The sequence below is a fragment of the Triplophysa rosa genome, linkage group LG8, assembly GCF_024868665.1.
Source record: "Triplophysa rosa linkage group LG8, Trosa_1v2, whole genome shotgun sequence".
Classification (NCBI taxonomy): domain Eukaryota; kingdom Metazoa; phylum Chordata; class Actinopteri; order Cypriniformes; family Nemacheilidae; genus Triplophysa; species Triplophysa rosa.
Genome location: NC_079897.1, coordinates 13,878,758 through 13,903,243, shown reverse-complemented (window position 1 = coordinate 13,903,243; position 24,486 = coordinate 13,878,758). Strand labels below are relative to the sequence as shown.

At 39.2% G+C, this 24,486-nt stretch overlaps 1 protein-coding gene across 1 annotated transcript; it reads right to left on the bottom strand.

Moving 5' to 3' along the window:
- Positions 1-23,972, bottom strand: ddc (dopa decarboxylase). The gene is made up of 14 exons (XM_057341158.1): positions 23,877-23,972; positions 21,881-22,114; positions 17,422-17,535; positions 16,275-16,394; positions 14,300-14,434; positions 12,884-13,027; positions 11,868-11,934; positions 11,659-11,753; positions 10,711-10,778; positions 8,573-8,649; positions 7,573-7,592; positions 7,077-7,175; positions 5,925-6,026; positions 1-5,081 (listed from the first exon to the last, which is right to left on the bottom strand). Exons 2-14 carry the CDS (start codon positions 22,079-22,081, stop codon positions 4,881-4,883), a joined length of 1,443 nt encoding a protein of 480 aa, XP_057197141.1. The 5' UTR covers positions 22,082-22,114; positions 23,877-23,972; the 3' UTR covers positions 1-4,880.
- Between the last annotated feature and the right edge of the window lie 514 nt (positions 23,973-24,486).

The window sequence follows — 24,486 nt, the reverse complement described above, 5'->3', positions numbered from 1 at the left end:
ACCACAATTTATTGTGAATGTTGATACACCCATACAGTACTACTACTGTTGAATTTGTACCAGAGAGAAGTCTTTACTAGTGAGGCACAAGAACTGTATGTCAAAGAGGATTGGAGAGGTGTCTCATCACAGAAGATGTGCTGAGTCAAGTACATTGTTTTTAGAAAGAGAAAAAAGATATTAGGCTATGATTTAGATTTTCAGAGAAAAAGAAAATAAATGCACTGATAAAGCCATCTGTAAACTATTTTTTGCAATAGATAGAAATTCTGATATATTATATGTCTTACAAAACATATTTCATTTTGAATATAGACACATTTTCAAGTGCAGAAGAACACAACAGCACAGTTTTTGGAAACAGTTTTGGGAACACAAGCTCACAAACACAGAGACAGCCACACACACATAAACACACTAACAATAAATAAGAGAAAGAATCGCATCAGATTGAAACTTTGACAGTACTGCAAACAGGTGATAGATCTGATAGATTATCTTGTTATTGATCCAAAATGATACAGTAGTGCTGTTCCATCGTGTCGTGACGCCAAAACTAGATCTAACTATCTTGCAGACTTGCAGATGTCTGTTAGAGATGAAAGGAACAGCAGGCAGGAGACGAAGTGATGATGTAATAAAATGAGCAAAGTTTACTATGGAGAGAAAATCAAAGTTGCGTTAAGATGCTCATTCTAAATTCAAATAGAACTTCGTCTAGATTTCCATTGCTCATTCTAACTCCGTGACTGGAAACTCATTGAGCAGGTGTTATTATACCAACATAGACAGTGGAAAATTACTGCTTCACAACATTGTCTCGTGATGTTATTAAAGGGGTCATATGGCGGAAGTACGTGTTTTTCTGTGTTTTTGGTGTGTTATAAGTTGCCCATGCATGTATTAGACACGTAAATTTTCACAAATGAAAGTGTGGGAACAAAAGATGCATCTAAAAGCGAATGCTCAACCAGACTTGCCTGAAACGCCTCGTGTAACCACACCCCGGCGAATCTACGTAACTTCGTAACATGATTTGACTAAGACCGCCCAAATCTACACGTAGTTAAGGTGGGTGTAATTGTAAATCTCATTGTATCGTCTGGTAAGAGGCGTTACATTTCCGTAAAATGCTTGCAGTATTTGACCAATCACTATGCACTGGTGAACTGGCCAATCATAGCACACCTCGCTTTTCAGAGCGATGAGCTTTGTAAAAAATCTGCACGTTTCAGAGAGGCGGGGCAAAGAGGAGATACAAACATGCACGGTATGTGGAAAATACAACGTTTTTTAAACTTTAAATGGTGTATACACATTGCGTTACATCTAAAACAAACAATAATATTCGTTTTAGCCGTGCAATATGACTCCTATGAAATGACAACGAGCAACTTTTTGACCTTAAAATAATGTCTCTAAAATTATTTTAGTGGTAGGTCAACTTTTAACTGGACGAATTTTACTGCCGTTGCTACCTGAGCAGCCTCCTATCGGCTGAAATTGCACTTGTAACTTCGGTGTTTGGGCCGGTACAAGCCCCGCCTATCCCCTGCTTTACGGCATACGTCACGTTTTACTCGTAGCCTGGGAGAAGTTAGCCAACAGCAGAGCTAACAGTAAGACGAAACGAACCAAAACATCACCATGGCAGAGCAAGCCAAAAAACCAAAGAGGGTTTAGGAAGCAAAGAAAAAAAAGCGAGAGAGTGATCGGACACGAGGCCGGTCACGAATCAATATCGGATGGGCTTACACTTGGTGGCGCGAGCAGCAAGAGGCAACGGGTTGCAAAACAGATGCAGATCTAGCGGTCCGGCTCCTGGATTTGTATGTGTTATTTGTACATTTTTTTGTTACTGTCCTGTACTTCTGAACGTATTTGTTATTAGTCTGTGTCATTGGCACAACACCGGTTCGCACTTTATAAGCGTAAGGTAGCTGAGAGATAATATATGGTTGCCGGTGTCGATAGCTAGCATGTTGTCGTGCCTCGTCATGAATGTGTGTAACGTTAGTGCTTGTAAATAAAGACTAAACAACCACACTAAACGTGTTGTGGTAAAAAGTAGCAGATTATTTTGTTCAGACCAGTAAACCACGTGAATGTTGAACAGTTCAGTCGTTGATTAGGCTAATGTTGTCGTTATGTATATGTACATGCTATGCGCTGTTTTCATACTGAGTTGACTGTAGTTATTACATATATTACACAAAACACAATGCCTGGTCGCGATTGTGTTTAGTGACTTCCGATATAATAACAAAAGAAAAGTACTATAGGTTACAAAACACATTCAAGTCCATGCGTTGTGTTTTGGGTAAATACAAATGTTCCATGTAGCTAGCACGCTCTGTGCTAACTTCTAACAATCAGCTGCTACCCCTGAGTCTACTTTGAGGTTGTAGTATAGTCCTGTAGTACAGCCCATAGTGTTGGCACCCGTGTGGTATGCAATGAACATGAAATGCTGATTTCAAAAACAGTACAGTTACATATACAGTTTATGAATAACATAATATAACATATTTTTTTGGCCAAAGTTACCAGAATAAGTTGGTAACCTTGCTTCGAACACGTAGGGTTGACTACTTACGATACATAAATATTTGTACTGATATACGAAGAACATATGGTAACACGGACTACTTTACCTGATCGGTGGACATAGTTTGAATGACATATCTGGGTCCGTCGGCTTAGTAAACAAACTCACGTGTATTGAGCTGCCAGCGGGAAATCTTTGCGACAGTTTTTACGACACTGCATACAGACAATTCCGCTTATCAACCACGTGGGGCAACAGTGAGCAAAAGTTGCTCGTTGCTGCTTTAAAGGAGACATCAGATGAAACCCCACTTTTTCTGTGTTTAACTGCTATAATCAGGTCCCCGGTGCATCTAGCAACCCAGAAAACGTGAAAAATAAGAACCCAGTAAGTTTGTTTCGGTAGGGTGACCATATGAGCCATTTCTCCGCATGAGTCGCATTTGTCGACCGCATACGTCATCGAGGTATATTATTTCAGGTTTTATTTTATAAAGGCAGCCATTATATTTCAAGATAAGAATGACTACAATGAACTACAATGATTATACGTCTTAAGCGATGTTAAATGTTAATTTTATAATGCTTTTTTTAACTGAAATGTGAGAACCTCGATGACGTATGCGGTTGACAAATGCGATTCCCGGAAGACGCACCCAAATCCTGGCAAGGACGCGCATGTCCGGGAGAAATGGCTCATATGGTCACCCTAGTTTTGGTGTGCCTTTCCCTGCAAGCATGTGAGAAATCGAGCCGTTCAGATTTCGCTCCGATTGTGACGTCCAAAGCAGATTTTATAATGTTACCGCCCCTTAATCTACACAGTTCCACCCACTGCGCTCCGCCATTGTTATTTTCACAAGCGACAGCGGTGTACGTGACGCCATGGCTAAAGTTCGTGGACAACATGCAATGTAGTCGCTGCACAGAGTCCAAACCTCAGAAGAGACAGGAGTGGATTTATTTTATTTTTAGTGGAAATCCCTCAGAAACCATAAGTAAAATCCTGCTTGTTTGCGCGAATCACTTCAAGCCGGAGTGCTTTATCAACCTGGGACAGTACAAGCAGGATTAGCTTCAAAGTTGTTCCTCAAGAGGGATCGAGACCGACTGAACGAGACAAAACTGCCGATGTAAGTAATATTTATCAACAGTCTGAATTGACGTAAATGTACCGTATATATAGGAGGATAACGTTAGCATATGATAGCGAAGGGAGCTAAGTCAGTCACGGGCTAAATAGAACATTCAAAGCCAGTGTTAAACTTACTGTATATAAGTGCAGATGGACACTTGGAGTTTATATGACTGTTAATACATGATGTGCGTTAATATGTTTAGCTGCGGCAAGCTGTTTGTTTTGCTAATGAACAGGGGCGAACACTGGGGTTAGTTAAGTTTTTAACGTCTAAAATCATTCGTGTTTAGGCTGAAAAATGTGTCACAGCAAACTAGCTCTCACGTTGTGTGTGTAACGTTATAACTTGTCAATGACAAGCTAAAATCCATGTAATTCCGCTGAGATCTGCAGTGGATTCCGTGGATTTTAGGTAAACATACACGCACAACGTAAGCACATAGGATGCGCTGTTTGCTGTGACTGATTTTTTTGTCTCCGGACGAATGATTTGAGACGTTTAAGACGAAACTAACCGCAGAGGAATTCAGAATATATCATTTAGCTAAACCATTGCCACTGCACGTGTGTTGTGTTGACACGCCAGACAGAAGGGGAGTGGGGTTCGATGTAACTCATTATCAGTTAAAGAGATATGCACCAAAACGGGTTGCTGTGAGCATAGCTGTTTTTGACGAGGCAAGAAGGGTTTTGTTTACACAGCCTTTGAGTGTTTTTAAGCAAAATATGTTCCAGACATTTCATGAAGTCCCTAATAAATCATACCAACTTGTTAAAAGTGCTCGTCTGAGGAGACCTTTAAGAACCTTGAGAGTGACGTCACTGCAAACTCATATCCACTTGTGAAGACAATACAAATGCAGCATCCAACTTAATGTATAGCATTAAAAAGTAGAATATAATAACTAGATAGAAACTAATATAATCTATAACTAATAAACTACATATATAGAAAAACAGTAGCATAAAGAATAATAAGGATAAGGAAATAAGAAATGAAATACAACACACACACACACACGCGCACACACACACACACACACACACACACACACACACACACACACACACACACACACACACACACACACACACACACACACACACACACACACACACACACACACAGGCTGCTTTCAAGAAATGTAGATCATATGATCTATCATAGGAGTTGTCCAGACTCAACACATGATGGTCAGTGGGGCAGTTCCTGCAGCAGCTCTGATGCCAGCTGGCTGATGTGGCACCAGGCCTCATGAACGTGCCGTGACTGTATGGTTCGGGCGCAGATTGCGAAACGCAGCACAAACTTCCCCGCCAGCTGACATGGCACCAGATGAATCTTGCGTGCGCTGTTGATCCGCTTCAACAGTGTTTCAGTTAATTCATTGGAGCCCTGTAGGATTTAATGCAGAGCTTTGCATTGTAATTTGATATGGTTTCTTTAGACTGAGATGATTTAAGAAAATCAGCCAATATATAACGTTAATTATAAAATTATCTTAAAAATGTATTAATTAATAATAAATCAAATTAATTGCATATGAAAATCTAGAATCTTGTAAACTAACGGTATTGTTTAACATGTTGACGAAATGTTTATGCTCTCCTACTTGTAAGTCGCTTTGGATAAAAGTGACTGCCAAGTGAATATAAGTGAATGTAAATCTTGAATGAAATTGAGCATGTTGTGGAGTTTATTATATTATATTTAAATATACTATTTTATAATATAAATACACATACACATGCACGCACGCACGCACACACACACACACACACACACACACACACAAACAGTACATACTGTACATACAAATATACATAGGCCTACATACATATACACATGCACGCACGCACGCACACACACACACACACACACACACAAACAGTACATACTGTACATACAAATATACATAGGCCTACATACATACAGACATACAGTCCATGACGCACACACACACACACACACACACACAAACAGTACATACTGTACATACAAATATACATAGGCCTACATACATACAGTATTATAATATAAGCATCATGTGTTATAAAAGACATGCAGTGTATTTTCATTTTGATTCTAAAAATAGTAATAACATCATTTTGTGTAATTTGTGTTGCTCAGTTGGAGCATCTACAGAAATTAAAATACGTCACTGCAATTTTAGTTAACTAGCTATAACTATACTGGATGATGGGGTATTGTTTGTGTGGGAAATTGTTTAACTCTGACCTTGAGTCTAAAGCATACGAGACCCAGCACAACATCAGCACAGATCTCAAATCGCTGATCAGCTCTCACCAAACACTCGAACTCTTTGGCCAGCCCTACATGCTGAAACAACATAAGATACAGAGCATTTGTGGATATAAGGAACTACAGTATAAGGTAAGAAAACTGCTCTTTTTAATATGAACATTAGTATTATTAGCATTAGCTAATTATAATTAGTATTATAATATTCTAATAATAATGATAATCAGAAAAGCTATTAACAATTATTTCCTCAAAATAAACTTTTTTTTAAAACACAAAAACGTGCTTGGTTATTGTGTTGAAAAGAGCTGTTACTTTTTGTGTAATGCAAAAATCTGAATACAGGTTTGAAATGACAAAAATAAAAAATAAACATTTTCAATGTTTATTAAACAAATTTAATGAAATGTCAATATCACACCAGCAGGGGGCAATCTGTTGTTTAAAATAAGCAGTTTTTGTTCAAAATACCAAATCAGTGACGGTTCATGTCCTAAATTTGTAAAACAGATTGTCCTAGATTATTACATGTATTACTGAAATCATGTGTTGAAATAACATAGTCATATAATCTCAATTTAAACACATTACAAGAATCAAATTGTCATTCTCAGACAGTTATTTGCTATGGCTACTGGCCAGCACTGAAGCTGATACAGAAAGTAAGCACAAGTGGGAAAAGATATGTTCTGTCATTTATCTTTATGATCGTTAATTTTTTTTTCCGTAAATTATTCATATAAAACAGAATAAGGTACAGTATACTGCAGCCTAACTTTGATTAATCAAACAAAAACTAAACTAATGCAAATGAAGTTCTTAACTGGTTTTGCTTCTGGACTCAGAATTTACATTAGGCAAAAAAACCACACACACAAATATGTCACAATGCAAATTGAAAAAAAAAGAAGCAATCAAACATTTTTTGCACACTTCAGAATTCTTGCTCAACAAATATAGAATCTAGACCAGATTACCTGTTGAGCAAACCAGAACAATCTCTTAATGAAAATGTATTGTACAGCCTTGAATCACTGGCTGGTTTGCATCAAACCAAATGGACTGTGCATCCAAATCAGATGTGACTGGCTGGGATAACCTGATTGACAGCATGGATTAGGTAGTTACCTTGCGGATGTAAGCCTGCAGACCTTTGAGTCCATACATGCGGAAGACAAACCACATCTTCAGCGAGCGAAACCTACGACCCAATGGAATCTGCCAGTGCTGAAGAAAGATGAGATGTGACATGTCAACTGTGCACAAGATAAAACATGAAGTTCACATAAAGACACATACAGACACAAACCAGTGCACATGAAGCACTTCTGATTATACTTGGTTTGTACAAGTTTGTATATGGAAAATATAGGCACATCAAATACACACAGACTCAAATACACATTAATGCTCATTTATGGTTAGGTCAGTTTGGTTAAATTCACGAACAGAACAGACTCGAGTGGCAGATTGCTATTAAAAACAACGCGAACAACAAAATAAGACACTAATAATAAACAAAAATGTAAAATGTTTTCACACACACGCACACACACACACACACACACACACACACACACACACACACACACACACACACACTTATTAAATAAATTATACTTACTCTATAATCTGTGACAAGTCCTATAAAAAAAAACCATTTCAACATTCAGTGATATCAATAAAATGTAAGTTACAATATCATGAATTTGTATTGAGCAGAAAAATCTGTTTTTAATGTTATTGGCACATTTGAATAAGCATACATGTGATTGTTTAAAGATAAACAATGCAATGTTCAAGACTAACATGGTTGTTTTTTCTGTATCTGACCAAGCCTGTTAATAATTTAATCAGGAAGTTGTTCATCATGGAAATGGCTTTAAGGTGTGTGTGTTGGGTTGAGAGACAGGGCTGCTCTTTTGTCTTTCTTTCAGCACAATTACAATCGTCTGCACAGCTGCACACTGCCCACAGATGAACTGCTTTTGTTTAGTCCCGTTTAAATGGTCGACGTGCTACAGGCAGCTCATTGGTTGACAGAAAACGAATAGAACTACGAACAGATGACAGATAAATAGAAATTATTTGGACTCTTAAAAATATATTCCATTAGATTACAATTTATTAAACAAATAAATAAATATTAGTAATAACAAAATGTTTCTTAGTTTTATATTGTGATATCTACACACATAAATGTCCAATGTTCAAATACATATTGAGGTTACTGTTTTAAAAATGCATAACTTATGTTTATGACACACTACCCAGACTGTACATACTGTACACATACACACACACACACACACACACACACACACAGGTCTTAAACCTGCTCTGGGTCAGTGTAGGGTGTCAAAAAGCTGTTTGTTTACTCGCACACACAGAGGCTTACAGCACATACAGCAGAGTACTAATCTGATCGAGCCCTCCGTGTGACGCAGAGTATGTGTCAGCAGCACCACGCGTCATGTCTCATTAAGGAAAATGATGATCATCCTATTTACTCCATCTTTCATTCATGTCATTGTTTATAGAATATGTTTACAATGATGGCTTTCTACCAACAAAGATAACTGGTAAGGTGTTAAGGAAATGTGCTGTGAGTTGGTGTTGCTCACCTGACTCTTGGTGATCATGCTTCAGGTAAAGTGGCTCGATCTTAAATGCTCCGATAATGTCTGATCTGTTCTTTACCCTGTACAGAGAGAAATATCATATTAATATTTTCTAATTATACACGTCTTCCATTTAACACATGCATATTGTTTACACTCTTAAAAACAAAGGTTCTAAAAAGGGTGTTTTGGAGTGATGCAATACCAGAACCATTTTTGTTTCCTGTTTTCATAGTCTGTTGAACCCTTTTCCATTGAGGTAAATTTTATGCAACAGAACATTTCTGTGGATGTTAAAGTTCCACCCAATAATGAAAATTCTGTCATGAATTGTTCAACAGAACAAAAAAATTATACAATCATTTTTCCTACTATGGTAGTCAATGATGTCCCAGAAATGTCCCTTGCTAACATTTATCCAAATATCTTTCTTTGTGTTCATCAGAACAAACAGATTTGGAACATGAGGGTGAGTAAATTGCAGAATTTTCATTTTTGGGTGGAGTATCCCTTTAAAGGTCATTTATAGAACAATACAGCTTGACAAAGAACCTTTGTGATCCTTTGTTTTTAAGAGTGTAAAGAAAGATTACAGTTTATTAAAAATATAGGTGCAAAATGAATCATTACCATGAATATAAATAACAACAACTGAACAACATTAACAAAATAAATGGCTTTGGTTTGAGTCTGACGATTAGGATTGGGGGTTAAATTTTATTAACTCACTACAAAATCAATATAGTTAATAGATTATCTTTATAACGATAGGTGTGTGTCGGCTTTAGGTGTTGTTTCACCTCAATACTGAGAATACCAGTGTCTCTTGTTGCCATAATAAAACAACATCATTATTTGTTTTGGAGTGGTTTACATGAACTTGTTTTGTTCACGCATTTGTCGCACATGAAGAATTCATTGAAGCATTGAGGAGCCCAGAATTACAAAATGTTGCATTGGGCACAAAATGAGGAAATGAGGTAATATGAGGCTCGGATAACCTTGGTCAATTGAGTCATTGTAGCATAAAAGTGGTAATCTTGTCTTGAGACACCTTACTAGGATATAATATATAAGAGGGGTTATAAATTAGATTGAAGTGAACACATCCTGTTTCAAGTGTATGGGTAAAAATGTCTATACTGTATATAGCATATCCATTTGTGCATACCTTTTTATGTATACATATAGTACTCACTTTGTCAAATTATAATGTTAAATATTTATGAAGTTGTTATATTTTTAAGTTAACCGACAAAATATTTTACAATAATCAAGAATGCCTATTTCATTAGTCATATTTCTACTCACATTGATCATTTGAAACCCTAAATAAAAATATAATATATTTTTAATGGAATTTTACTGTTTTATTTTACAGAACTTGTACGTGTTCTTGAAATGAAATGATGTTGAATTACAAAAAATAAACTGCAAATTTAAGTTATGTGTAAAATTAAAAATATGTAATTAACAAAAACATTATTTTATGTTTATTTTCTGGTGCCCCAGCTGCTGGGAATGTTGCCGTTTTTTACAGTGTCCCTTTTTAGCCAGCACAAAATAACGAATGAAATCTGATATTATTACAAATTTGAATATTAAAATGTAATTCATACAACTCACAAAGGGTAACTTCTGTGTCTAAATACTTTTAAGGGCGACTGCATATGTACATGCCAACAAGCAAACATATGTCAATGTCAACAAGCCTGTCTTTTATTTTCTCATTATAAAGCCGAGGTCAGACTTGACTTTGAGCATGTAAAGATCGTTCGGACGGTGGTACATTTCTGTACCGAGAGGTTACGCTGTGACAATTTGACCTTCTATTGGTCTCACGCACTCACGTGACGCGAATTCGCAGGTCAGAGTTCACCAAACTTGATCTTTGCTACGCAGCAAAATATTGTTGGACGGGCTTGCGTTTCCGGTCTGTCGCATTAGCATGCGTATGAATGGAAGTCAATGGAGGGAAAAGTCAAATGTGACGGCGGCTTTAAGCGAAGCATTTTCCTGATGTTGACAGAAAGGGCAGCTGGGATCATTTGCTCTGTGGCCCAATGAAGCTTGATCATATTGTCTTTCCACAGAAAGCGAGTCCATGGGGTCAGAGGACAAGGTGACTGTAAACAACTTACCACATTGTAGAGCAATCAAAGTTGATCAGGAGCCATTTATGAGGATTGAAGTTGAAAGAATCTGCGAACTAAAATCAAAGCAAGGTTTAAAACGAATATCAAAAACCATTTGTAAAGAGAGAATTATTTAGATCTATATTTACATGTGTATCTGCAGACAATCCAAAGTTTAAACCTTTGATTTTGGTGTAGCCAGAAAGTTAAGTATGAAAACAAATTTTGATTGGCACATTTTTTATAAGTTATCCATAAACCACCTGTTAGGGGGTTTAATATCAAGCCATATTATATTTCAAACTCAAAAACAACTGCTGCATCTTTCCAATGAGCAATCGTAGGGAACCGCTATCTCACAGTCTAATCTTTTCCCTCGCTCTCCCCTTTTCAATATCCTTTCCATCTGCTGCTATAAAGCAGACAGACACTGTCATGATGTTCTGATTGTTTCCATGCTGGGTCTGCCTGTCGTTCACTTCCTGGCAACCAGCATCACACAGGAAAACAGCAGCCCACCGGCATTCAGGTCAATGATAAAGACCAATGTCTTTATGAGGAAGCACAGTCAAGGTTATTGTTTGAATTCGTGCTGCTAATAAACAGTGATATTTCTTTAGCTAGGGAAAAGGGACTTATCTAAAGGTCTTCCTCTGCCTCAGGAAATTACTTTACCCTTATCAATGTGCACCCAGCCGGGCGTAACGACAACTCAAAGGACGATCGAGGATCTCTCATTTCCCCATGATTTCAGGAGACATTGCTCATGCCGGCTCACATCATCGGTGACATTTAAATATTTTCATTTGCACGCACATGGCTTGGTACACGCTGGTTCCCGAGTAACGGGATCAATGGGACCCAATCAATGGGATTGCTCTTGTGTTATCATGCACGCCTCTCAGGGCTTTAAGAGCGTTGTGTGAGAGGAGTGTGATTTGGGTCTCATCTCACCTCGATGCCGTTCAAGAGAGGCCTGAACTCCGGACAGATAAATGCACTGCCCGCATATGCGGCGTCAATGTGCATCCAGATATTCTCTGCTCTACCTGAAATATAAAAACAACGACAGTGTGTGGAATGTAAAAAATGATACTACACATAAACATACTACAAAATTCATAAATAGGAAACATAACATATCAATTTGAAATAAATCTTACATATAGGGCCTAACTCAGTGATGCGGTCGAACGCACAGGATGGAGTCGTTCCCAACGTTGCACAAAACTGAGAGAAACAAGGAAATAAAATGAATAGATCGTTATTTATCGATTTTAAAAATGTATGTTATTAATGAAGATCTAGACAAATCTGGATGTTTTATGCAAATTAGAATGTTTATTGAAAATTTCATTTTGATTTGTATGTTTTGATCGCAGGAGGATTTGTTCCTGCTTGGTTTGTCATTATACGGTGATGTTTCTAACACAGGTCTGCTGGCTGAGCCTGGGGCTAATTTGACTAATGTGATTCAGAAAACAGGCTCTCCAAACAGCATTAACCATCATGCAGACGGATGGGGACAGGTTTAGAGAAAGAGCAGAGACAAATGTCCCATTTGAGTGGTTGCTATTGTTGTATAAAAGTGTTTTACTGATTCTGTGATTTAGCTTTCTTACAGTACATATATACTACTGTATATACTATATAGTGTATTTTGCAATACGTAAACAAGCACTTTCATTTACATTTACATTTAGTCATTTAGCAGACACTTTTATCCAAAGTGACGTACAAAGTAGGGGAAAACAATAGAAGCAATTTGTGCAACAAAAGAACAACAATGCATAGGTGCAGTAAAACTGGTCTCAGTTAGCCTATCACAGTATATGAAGCTCAGAATGTTTTTTTTAAACTGAAAACTGAAACACTTCCTGTTTCAGTTTTTAGGTTTTGTTATTTTATAACAAGTTTTATGTGTGTGTGTTGTGTTAAATAACTGAAACAAGAAATTCTTCTGGACCAGTGTTGTTTACGTCTTGCAAAATGGTCCATACATTTGCTTACAATAATAGAATAATAACAGAAAGGGATAATATCAAAGCTGAGAAATGCTAAGGCGGCAGAGAGATACGCAAAAACAGAAACAATAATACATGCTTTGTTTGTAATACTCTCTTGTAACAAAACAGTGAGGAATTGTGTTGTTTATTGAATCATCATGAGACATACGTACATAGAATGGTATGAGACCTGCGCTTCTGTCCTCTTGCAGAGCCCTTTGCAGGGTGTCTCCTCGCACAGCAAACTTACTGTCTGTGGAAATTTTCTTCATTCTCACTCCAGCGATCATCCCTGCTCTCTCCACTGATGAGTGAGCCTGAAATGCCAACAACAACACTACTGTCAAGAACTTGTCAAATAATAATAACGTTACAAAAAAAAAACTGGTCAATTATAAATACAGCAGCTACAGGCACTCATCTATACTACCCCCACAAACTGATGTTGCTTTCTGCTAACAGATAATTCCATGCAAACAGATACTCATCCATACAGTTTAAAACATGCTGCGTTATTTTCATCTCAGCGTTGCGTCAAAAGGAACAATTCCAACCATTGAGTTAAATTTCAACGCTGCGTTGAAAATAACCCATCATTTTTCAGAGTGTACTCTCTCAATACTATCTTAATACTATGTTATCAGATGGTGAACTCACCCTTACAAAACAAAAATATGTGGGAATACTGTCATATTTTGGAATCAAGCAATTCCTTATGTATTATTGAAATATATTAACAATGTATTATTCTATATAGAATTTATATAATTGTTGTGTGTATATATATATATATATATAATAAGTATAATATAGTATANNNATATATATATATATATATATGTTTTCATTAAATAATTATTTAATATATTGACAGTATGTAAGAATATATATAAAATGCTCATTTTCTTTTGGGGGGGGGCTTTTTTACATTTATCCATAGGACAGTGGAGGCAGACAGGAACACTTGTGTACATGATGTGTGACAATAAAGAGATTTGATTTGAAAATAATTCTTGCCAGAGCAGGGCGCCCTAAAGACAAGGCCAGAAGCAATACCATTGGGAATGAAAATAATGTTGAAAATGAAAACATATTCTTGGTTACCACTGACTTGTAATTTGAGAATGTTTTTAAAAAGTATTAAACAAGGCGATTTGCCCAAATGAAAACTGAACTGATATGCCTAGTAACTAATTGTGGCAGAGAAAGGGGATTGGCTAAATAAAAAGGAAGATAAACCTAAGACACCTGGTTGGTGAAGTAGTACCTACATCCCTTGAAAGTAAGAGTATAAATGATGTTGTAAAATGCCGTACTGTCAGAAAATATTCGGAGTGTCTCACTACTTTGTTGGCTCGAGCAATAAAGTTGACACCTGGAACCTTTGTCTGCGAGATTCTGTTCTGAATTGAAGACTAACGTACTCCTCATCAGCTACCACTCTGACATTCATATTTTCTAAAAGATATTCATTCATTCCAGTTAAAAAAAATTGTCACCTCTTAAAACTATAAGAAAAAGGTTATATATGGATAAAACCTCAGTCCATATACCTGTACAGCATTTTCTCATCTAGGTTTCTGTCTCACCTGGTCAGACGAGTAGGCGAGCAGCTTGGATATGATGTCTGTCTCAGATCGGTCAGGCTGGTCGGCCTGGATGAGTTTGATAACTCTGGAGCGAGCTGCAAGAAGGGCCATGAGCGAGGCTTCACTGGCAGTGCCCTGTATGGACACACAGCACATTATTTTCTACATCTTTTTACATGTCAAACATTTCTGTTTATTTACACTACATGAGGTTTCTATTTCTGTCTGTAATTCTGTTTGTTGTAAATGTGTTTTATTTACAACAAGTTTCTTACTTTTACTTCCTGCTCTTTTAATTAAAAGCATTATAAATGAAACTCATAGCACAGAAGCCGTTTACTGAAATTCAATAACTGATCTATCAGCTACAGTTCATTGGATGGGTCTAACAATTGTTAGATGTTCATTATTAGCTGGACAGAGACATAATTGCAATGAGCCAAAACCTGAATCAATAAAGCGTGATCCTGCACAGACATTGTAAATGCAGTCATGAATTTTCATCAGCTCTCTGGCTCTGTTCTCAATGAGTGAATGAGAAGATTCCACTCAAAAGCCCTCAACACACATCATCTCATTGTGAAGCACGAGCTGTCTTTGATTTTCCCTTCCTTGCCTGACAGCGGACACCCACGTCCTGCTTACTAATTATTCCCATTACTTTATCATTTAAACCTGAAGTAAACCTGAAAAAAACATGTCTGGCAGCTCAAATGACTGTACAAAGTAAATACAAGCAGGTGTTACCTCAAGCAGACATTTCTACTTAGTTGATTTAGCACATCTTTTGGTTGTCAACATTTTTAGTTTGCTGAATGTTTAAAATGTTTGGGTTTAAATAGCCAATTTACCATTATTATCAGAAAGCAAAATGTTTAATTTTAAAGAAATCCACATTTTTTAAAAATCCACATTTATGGAATGATCTGCCAGCTGCTACAAGATCAGCAGATTCTGTAGCCATCTTTAAGAATCGCCTGAAAACACCTGACTGATCAGTTCTGACTTCTATCTCTTTTCTACTCTTTCAAAAAAAAAAACTTAGCTCTGTATATTGTGATAGGCTATATGAGACCAATTTTATTTTATGGCACGTATGCTTTTTGTTGTCCTTATGTTGTTCCAATTGCTTCCATTGTTTCCCTCATCTGTAAGTCTGCTAAATTACTAAATGTAAATGTAAAGAAAGCTTTGAGAAAAGTTGAGAACAAAGCTAAATTTTCTGCTCAAAAGAATTTCCACCTGTTTTCTCCTCCTCTCTCTGCCTACCTTTACTGAGACAAACCCACAAACTCCCTCATTAGTGCGTTCTACCAGTGCAAAATGATGCTGCCTGTTGCCATAGCGATCTCTCTGAAAAGCCCTCAGACAAAACCATCCAGGAGGTGGACGCATGCACTCCAAAGCGGCCCTAATGACAGGGCATCAAACCGCCTGTCACCAGTGGGCTTTCCGTGCGTTGTGCTTCCTGTGTCTCTTTCCAAACAGCCGCAGCTGCTCGACCGCTGCAGCTATAGTGACGAAATGAGCGCAAACCGTACTCGACTCACGCTTGGCCTGCCATCACCTCTCATCTATAGATGACGTCTAAAAAGCCATTTTCCACAGGACGCAACAACTTACAGAGGGAAGGGGATAAATCAATGACAAACAAATTTGCTGGTGTTCAGATAAAATTGTCTGTAAACACTGTCTGAGCACACGCCTGGTTGCACAGGTGGCATTAAAGTGGTTTGAAACGTCTATATATTTGACACCTGCAACACGATCCTGTCTGTTGGGGCAATTTTCAAAGCGTTGTCCAAATTACAATGTGCAGTGTCTTTTAAAAAAGATTTTGTGGATCTGATCATGTTTGATAAAGGTTAAATACGTAAATACAAATACATTAATCTTCTCCACAGGCCACCTATACCTCTGGTAAAAAATAAAACAAGATTTTAAGTGAATTCAGACTAATCGTAAGATATCTCACCTGGATGACTCCTCCTCCTCTGCCCTCTGTGCCAGCGAGGAAATCATCTGGTAGCTTCAGCATTTTACCCAGCCAGTCCAACATCACTGTCTCTAACTCTGTACAGGCTGGACTTGCTGCCTACAAGCACAAAACAAACCCTACATCAGACCACAACTTCAGAAACTCGAAGAATAAGTGCATTTCAGAAGATAAAAGAAAAGATGTAAAAGGATAAAGGAAAAAATAAAGTGTAAAGATGGATAGATGGATGAATGGACAGATGAATGAGTGGATGGGTGAATGCACGCATTGATGGTATGACGGATGGATAAATGGACAGACAAATGGATTGACGATCGGACAGATGGATGGATGGATGACAGATGGATAAATGGACGGGTGGATGGATGAATGGATTGATGTTTGACGGATGGACAAACAGATGGATGAAAGAATGGGTGGATGGATAGACGCATTGACGGTTGAATAGATGGATGGATGGGTGGGTGGATGGATGGTTGGGCAGATGAACAGATAGATGGACGGATAGATGGCTGAATGGATGGATGAATAAATGACAGACGGATGGATAAATGGATGGACGGATTGACGATCAGATGGATGGATGAATGACGGATGGACGGACAGATGCATTAATGGATGGGTGGATGGATGGATGGCGGATGGATGGATGAATTATTGGACCGATGGAAGGGATAGATTGACGCTTGGACAGACGGATGGTTGGTTGGAAAGATGGATGGACGGAAAAGTGTCAGATGGATGAATGGTGCATGGATAAATGACAGATGGATGGATTGATGACCGGAGTGACGGACAGACAAACAGACAGACAGACGAATGGGTGGGTGGATGGTTGGGCAGATGGATGGATGGATGGATGGATGGATGGATGGATGGATGGATGGATGGATAGATAGATGAATGAATGAATAACAGACGGATGAATAAATGGACGGGGGGATTGACGATCGGATAGATGAATGAATGGAAGTGTGGATGAATGGACGCATGGACAGATGGATGAATTAATGGATGGATGGATTGACGATTGGACAGATGGGTGGATGGTTGGTGGGGCAGATGGACAAATGGATGGACGGATGAGTGTCAGATGGATTGATGGATGGATGGAAAAACATACCCAAGAGAATCCAATGCAGCCAATGGCTCCACACAGCATGTCTGCCAGCATTGCGGGAAAAGAGTTGGCAGTTGGGAAGTAGGCATAAAAGTAGGGGCTGTGCCAATGAGTCACCTGGAACAGCCATAAACACACAAATTATTTCAAATTAATCTTTCAATTCCCATAATATGAAAGTCTTCATATTTTTTATTTTGCACGCAAAATTAATTGATTTGCATTGTTGCTTTGCTACTGTCTTTTGGTTTTAAGTGGTAACAGTAACAGCAATTGCACAACATTAATGCACAAGCTAACATAAACTAATAACGAACAACATATTTATACAGCATTTATTCATCTTTCTTAATGTCAGTTAATACAAATACATTGTTAAAAGATTATTTTTAAATTAAACATTTGACCATAAATGTGCATTAGGAAATGTTGAAACTAAGATACTAAAAATAATATATATATAAAAAGGCTGGGTTATTTTAAAAAGGGATGAACCCAACCCGCTAGGTTGTAAATTAACCTATGCTGGGTTGTTTCAACCCAGAATGCTGGTGTCATGGCTCTGCCTCATTTAGTCATGTTTTTCTTGGTCCTGTGGCAGAGCCATGACAAAGCCTTTGGTTTTGTGTGAGAAAACCATGGGGTGTTTATCTTTTGACACTCCATGTGCTGTCTCGTGTCTTGTCATTGGCCCCGCCCCTCTCATTTCATGTATTGCTTCCCTGCCGTGTCTAATGTTTCCCACCTGCCCTGTGTCATTATCCCTCGTTTGTCTTGCCCTATTTAATGCCCTCTTGTTTCATTGTCCTGTACTCTTGCGTTGTATGTGTATCGTGCCTGTCAATGTTCCTGTGGTCAATTCTACAGTTTGCTGTACCTACCTGTAGAAGGTGATGTATTGTTTGCCTCCACTGCCTTGCCTGTCGTTGTGCCCTAGATCGTGGTCGCTTTATAGCCTGTATTTCCCCTTCCGTGTTTAGACATTGTGTCAAGTTTGTATTTTGTTATTCTTTTGCCCCATCGTGGGAAGTGTTTTGTTCTTGTTTAATATTTTAGTTCGTCTTCATGACTGACACCCCCTCATGGGTTTTTGTTTTGTGTTTTTGTTTATTATTAAAAGTCTTGTGTTAACCCCTTCACGCCTGCCTGCAATTGGGTTCTTCCGCTACGAATTGTGACAGAACGCAAGAGCCAATACTGAGCCCAGCAGGCAGCTCTGTGGATATGGGGAGCCGGGCTAGGGAGACCCACCACCTCCTTTCCCTCCGCCAGGGAGACACGAACATCTGGGTGTTCGCCAATCAGTTCTTGGCAGTAGCAGAGCGAGGCTGCTTCGGGGAGGAGGAACTCAAGGTAATGTTCAATGGTTGCCTCGCGGAACTTCTCTCCCGGTCGGAGATGCGGATGCTGAGACCCCTGGGCTTCTCGGAACTCGTTTGTTACACTAACAATCGGGATCCACCAGGGGCCTCAGCATGTCTTGCCTTTCCGATCATCCTGGAGACGATTCCGGAGGAACAGGGCCTTAACATTGGTACCATTACCTTGAGTCCCTCCGAACCATCCGCCTCGGTGCATTCTGCTGCACTCCTCGGCGACACCCGTGGCCGACGGAGACGAAGGGAGTCGTGGGACTCCCCGTCCGACTCCTCCGGTACGGAGTACCTCTGGTCCCCCACCACTTCCCAGCGACTGGTCGCACGGTCGCACATACTGTGGGCTAGTCCAAGAGGAAGAAGCCAAGGAGGGGGAGGCCGAGCACGTCCCAGCCTGTGATCCAGCCGGCGTCCCAGCCGGTGTCCAGTCCGGCGTCCAGTCCAGTGCAGCCGGCGTCCAGTGTCCAGTCTGATGTCCAGTCCGATGTCCAGTCCGGTGCAGCCAGTGTCCAGTCTGGCGCAGCCGGCGTCCAGTCCAGCGTGCAGTCTGATGTCCAGTCCGATGTCCAATCCAGTGCAGCCGGTGTCCGGTCCGGTGCAGCCGGTGTCCAGTCTGGTGTCCAGTCCAGTGCAGCCTGCGTCCAGTCCGGGATCCAGTCCGGTGCAGCCGGGAACCAGCCCGGTGCAGCCGGGAGCCAGTCCGGCCTTCCAGCCGGCGTTCAGTCCTGTCCAGCCGGCGTTCAGCCCTGCTCTGCCGGCGTTCAGCCCTGTCCAGCCGGCGTTTCAGCCGACCTTCCAGCCGGCGCCCAGCCTTGTCCCGCCGACGTTCCAGTCGGCGGTTCACCCCAGGACTTCCTCCCCTACGTCCCCCAGGACTCCGCGCCCTCAAGCGCAGCCGGGGACTAGGACTGTTCCCCCCACAAGCCCTTGTCTGTCCCCAGCCCCCCTCCCATGTTTGTTATTTTTGAGTCACCCCAATCCCTTGGTCTTGTTTGCCCCTTGTCTTGTTCACCATGTCTGTCTGGTTTTTGTCTTTTTCCAAGTCTGTCTTGTCGCGTCCGTCTACCCCTTGGTGAGCACCTGGAGGTGCTCATTAAAGGGGGGGCTTCTGTCATGGCTCTGCCTCATTTAGTCATGTTTTTCTTGGTCCTGTGGCAGAGCCATGACAAAGCCTTTGGTTTTGTGTGAGAAAACCATGGGGTGTTTATCTTTTGACACTCCATGTGTTTTCTCGTGTCTTGTCATTGGCCCCGCCCCTCTTGTTTCATGTATTGCTTCCCTGCCGTGTCTAATGTTTCCCACCTGCCCTGTGTCATTATCCCTCGTTTGTCTTGCCCTATTTAATGCCCTCTTGTTTCATTGTCCTGTGCTCTTGCGTTGTGTATCGTGCCTGTCAATGTTCCTGTGGTCAATTCTACCATTTGCTGTACCTACCTGTAGAAGGTGATGTATTGTTTGCCTCCACTGCCATGCCTGTCGTTGTGCCCTAGATCGTGGTCGCTTTATAGCCTGTATTTCCCCTTCCGTGTTTAGACATTGTGTCAAGTTTGTATTTTGTTATTCTTTTGCCCCCTCGTGGGTTTTTGTTTTGTGTTTTAGTTTATTAAAAAAAAAGTCTTATGTTAACCCCTTCACGCCTGCCTGCAATTGGGTTCTTCTGCTACGAATCGTGACAGCTGGGTTATTTTAACCCATTGTAGGGTCAAATATAAACCATTTGTTGGGTTCATTAACCCAATGGTTGGGTTCGTCCCTTTTTGACCCAGTGCTGGGTTGAAAATAACCTAGCATTTTTTAGAGTGTACAGTTTACTGTAAATGCTGTAGAAGTATTGTGTTAGCTTATGTTAACTACATATAATACAGTTAACTATTGTTAACAAATCCAACCTTATTATAAAGTGTTACCCAGTAAATAACAAGAGTTACTGTGCTCTTTTGGTTTGGTTGTTCTGCTGTTGTTCACCTTTACTCTTTTGAACAGGGAATATGACTGCAGGAATAGTGACATCAGGGGTTTTTCTCTGAGAACATCAAATGTTGGATGAAATTATGAAGACTAAATTAAATTATTCCATGAGTTCAGCTATGGAGGAAGGAGCTTGAGGCGCTGTGAGTCTGTCTCTCTTGCAGGATTTTCCTATTGTGAGTCATTCATTAGCTTGAACACACACTCTTAAAGCACTATTAAAACAACACTTCTGAAAGGGAAAATTGGCCTGATTGGACACAAAATGAAGGTTAACACCTTAAATGAAATTAGAGTTTTTTCCTGAGCTGTGAACTGAAGGGGTGGGGGAGACGTTTTTCAGACCCCAGCTCAGAGTTGATTTAATGTCTAACTTTAAGATTTCACCAGAGAAGGAGATTAACTTTGAGTCTCACCAAATGTGCCCAGTAAATAAAATATATTTTATCTGAATAACATACAGTAAATTACACATTGCTATTTTTGGTTGTCATGTTTATATTAGGGCAAGCTGCAACAGAGTTCACTTAAGTCACTTTCTGGTTAGACAGTTGTGCTCAAAAGTCGACATACCTCATAGGTAAATATGATCAAGGAAGGCTGTGAAAATAAATCTGCATCATTTGTACCTTTTCATGAAAAATGTTATAAAAATCTAACCTTTCATAGAGAATAAGAATTTTAAACAGGGGGATGACATTATGAAATAAATGTGATTTTCTGTACTTTTTATCCCTGTGTGCAGCAAATCAATCTTGAATGTTTGTTTCATAAGTGCCCAAGACTTTTGCACAATAATGTCCAAATTCACTGTTTTTCAGGAAATGGTAAAAACACTATACTTTTAAATGATTAAATACTGTGTTGTCAAAGTTGACAAGCACTTTTGAATATATTGTAAAGTTAGATTTTTACAAAACTGACACACATAAAGGGTGATTTATAACCAAAAAAAATCACAATATATGGAGATATAAGGTTTCAGAAGGACAGCAGCGACATAAAAATATAAGCTAATATAAAGTTATTTTCTATTTTTTCCTCACTATAACATTTATCAAATACCACAAATCATAAGCTGAAAAATCATATTTCACACCTGGTCAGCAGTGACTCACCCCTGGCATGATCACCCTTTCAATGTCTTTGACCACATCCTCATAGCTCTCTGGTTCCTCCGGGGCCTCCTCGGGAATCAACGATCTCAAATATCCAGGTTCCACATCAGGGTAAACCTGCCTCTTCTCAATGTTCTCTAAATAATCGGCTATGTAATCCACCATCTCTTTCCCTCGCCTTCGAAATTCTGCAGCCTCCATCGTCTCAGCTGTGGAGAGGTTTGAAGAGTCTGTCTGTGGAAAGCGAATGATGGGTTCCTCTCAATGTCTTCAAATGAGGATAGAAGTCATTGTATTTATTTGCGTGGTCATTGGGACTTTTAGGGAAATCTAGGACCTGAGGGCAAGTTCTTAATATATGACCTATCTGAGCAGATATACGCAACCAGTTAAGTGATTATCTGCATTCAATGTAAATGAGTAGATTGTTAAATTGCATGAATGTCAATCTCAAAGCAACTTTTGTATTATTTTCATAGGTGGCTAATTCCTATGAATTTGTACATTTTTTGATATGCTTCTGCACCAGTGAAGGTTGTTTACTTACATTAGTGTATGATTCACTTTGCATTTATTCATACAATCACCTCAAAAAATAGTTACTAATTCCCACAAAATCAGGCTGGTCATATTCTTCTTATGGCAAAGCAGTATTTGAAGGGATAGTTCATCCAAAAATGAAAATTCTGTCATCATTTACTCACCTTTAGGTTGTTCCAAACCTGCATTAATGTCTTTATTTTGCTGAACACGAAGGAAGATATTTGGAAGAATGTCAGTAACCAAACAGATCTTGTTCCCCATTTACTGCCATAATAGGGAAAATAAATACTATGGGAGTCAATGGGGATGAGATCTGTTACTGACATTCTTCCAAATTTCTTCCTTTGTGTTCATCAAAACAAAGAAATTAATACAGGTTCAGAACAATATGAGGGTGAGTAAATGAAGACAGAATTTTCATTTTTGAATGAACTATCCCTTTTAATTTGACCTTGAAGCCAGCATGCACGTCATGACTTTGGTCTAAATTAATTCAAAAAGGAAACAACTACAGTACATCAAATAAATGTACTCTTATATGTGGATGCTAAATATATATAAGAACAGACATCAGTGAGAGTTCTGAATGAGTTTTATAAGCAGGGTTGGTAAGAGTGACTAGTCATTATTCGTATACCCTTTACTTATAAAACTCTTAACCCTGATCCACATCGTGCAAAGGGATTGAGGTGTGTGCGTGCATATGTGTGCATGTTTGATTCATCTAAGGTGGCTGGTCTCTTACACGATAGTAAATACCAGTAAAATTGGTTATATTTCCTCATGCACATACAGGCAAACATTTATGGTTTAAATGAAGACATAGCCTGACCCCAAATGATAAAAAACATCTTAATTTACATCCCTCGGTGTCCCCAAAAGAACGATTTGTGAAATTTGGCTAGAGTAATTTGTATAGGCACAAAATTGTCCTTAGAGCATAGTTACATACTTTGGCAGCTGATAGAACTAAAGATAAAATTCTCAAGTTGTTTTATACTTATGAACAAATCACACAGTAGTCAATATATTATAAAGAATGTACAACAATTCTATTTCGGCAGACAAAAGCTTGAATGACTGATGGAATCAGACTGCCTTTGATTTAGCATCTGACAACATCACATGCAGATGTCTTTAAGACAATGATTTACTGTAATGATTTACCAAAGTAGGTGCAGGAAAATATGGCACACAGACAAAAGTACACAGACACATCTATCGATATTTATATTGAGTAAGAAGTCTTAACTCAGCAAATTCAATTAAATACAGATAATAAACATATTGACTACAGGCAATTCACCTCAGCTGTTACTTTGTGTCATCATCCAAACAAAATCCTTAGAACATTATAATCCTGCATTTGCACCTTGCACCTGAACTGTGTTAACAGCTCAACAAGTGTCGCTCACACTATCTCACTCCTGTGTTTAGCTTTGATCATACTCACAGTGTCAGCGTTGTCCTCCCTCTCAGCCCTCAGTGCTCACACGCTCTCTCGCTTTGTTTCAAACACACATAGATAAACACACAAACACACACACAGAGCAAAGCAGAGTGATGTGGAGCAGCAGGAAAGCCTGGGGCTTTATCAGCCCTGCTACCGTTCAGACAGCCAATCAGAGCAGAGCTTTCATTGAGATCTGCACACACAGGCAGCGCAGGAGCTGATTCATAAGCAGTTAATGAGAACCTACACACGCACACACACACGCACACATGTCTGGTTTACTATCTCCGCGCACACACACACACACGCACGCACGCACGCACGCACGCGCACACACGCGCGCACACACACACGCACACAACAATCACAACAATCATAATAGCACATACGGTTACTGTAAAATTGTTGATGTGTTATAAATGAAATAGAACAAGAAAGAGCTATTTTGTCATAGATAAAATAGCTCTCACAGATTATTCTGGTTTTATCTGGTCAGCTGTCAATACTATTGAATGTAATTGTGCTGTTTAGGTACATCAAGTGACTCAACAATATACCAATAATAGGCAGTATGATGGAACTAATGTGCTTTCTTGTTTGGTTAGTCATT

Excerpts from the sequence above, each read along its gene's own strand:
- ddc (XM_057341158.1), bottom strand. The coding sequence starts at position 22,081 with ATGGAGGCTGCAGAATTTCGAAGGCGAGGGAAAGAGATGGTGGATTAC. Across the intron at positions 13,028-14,299 it reads TCGCCTACTCGTCTGACCAG|GCTCACTCATCAGTGGAGAG; the intron begins GTGAGACAGAAA and ends TTGGCATTTCAG. Across the intron at positions 11,754-11,867 it reads CACTGAGTTAGGCCCTATAT|GTAGAGCAGAGAATATCTGG; the intron begins GTAAGATTTATT and ends TTTATATTTCAG.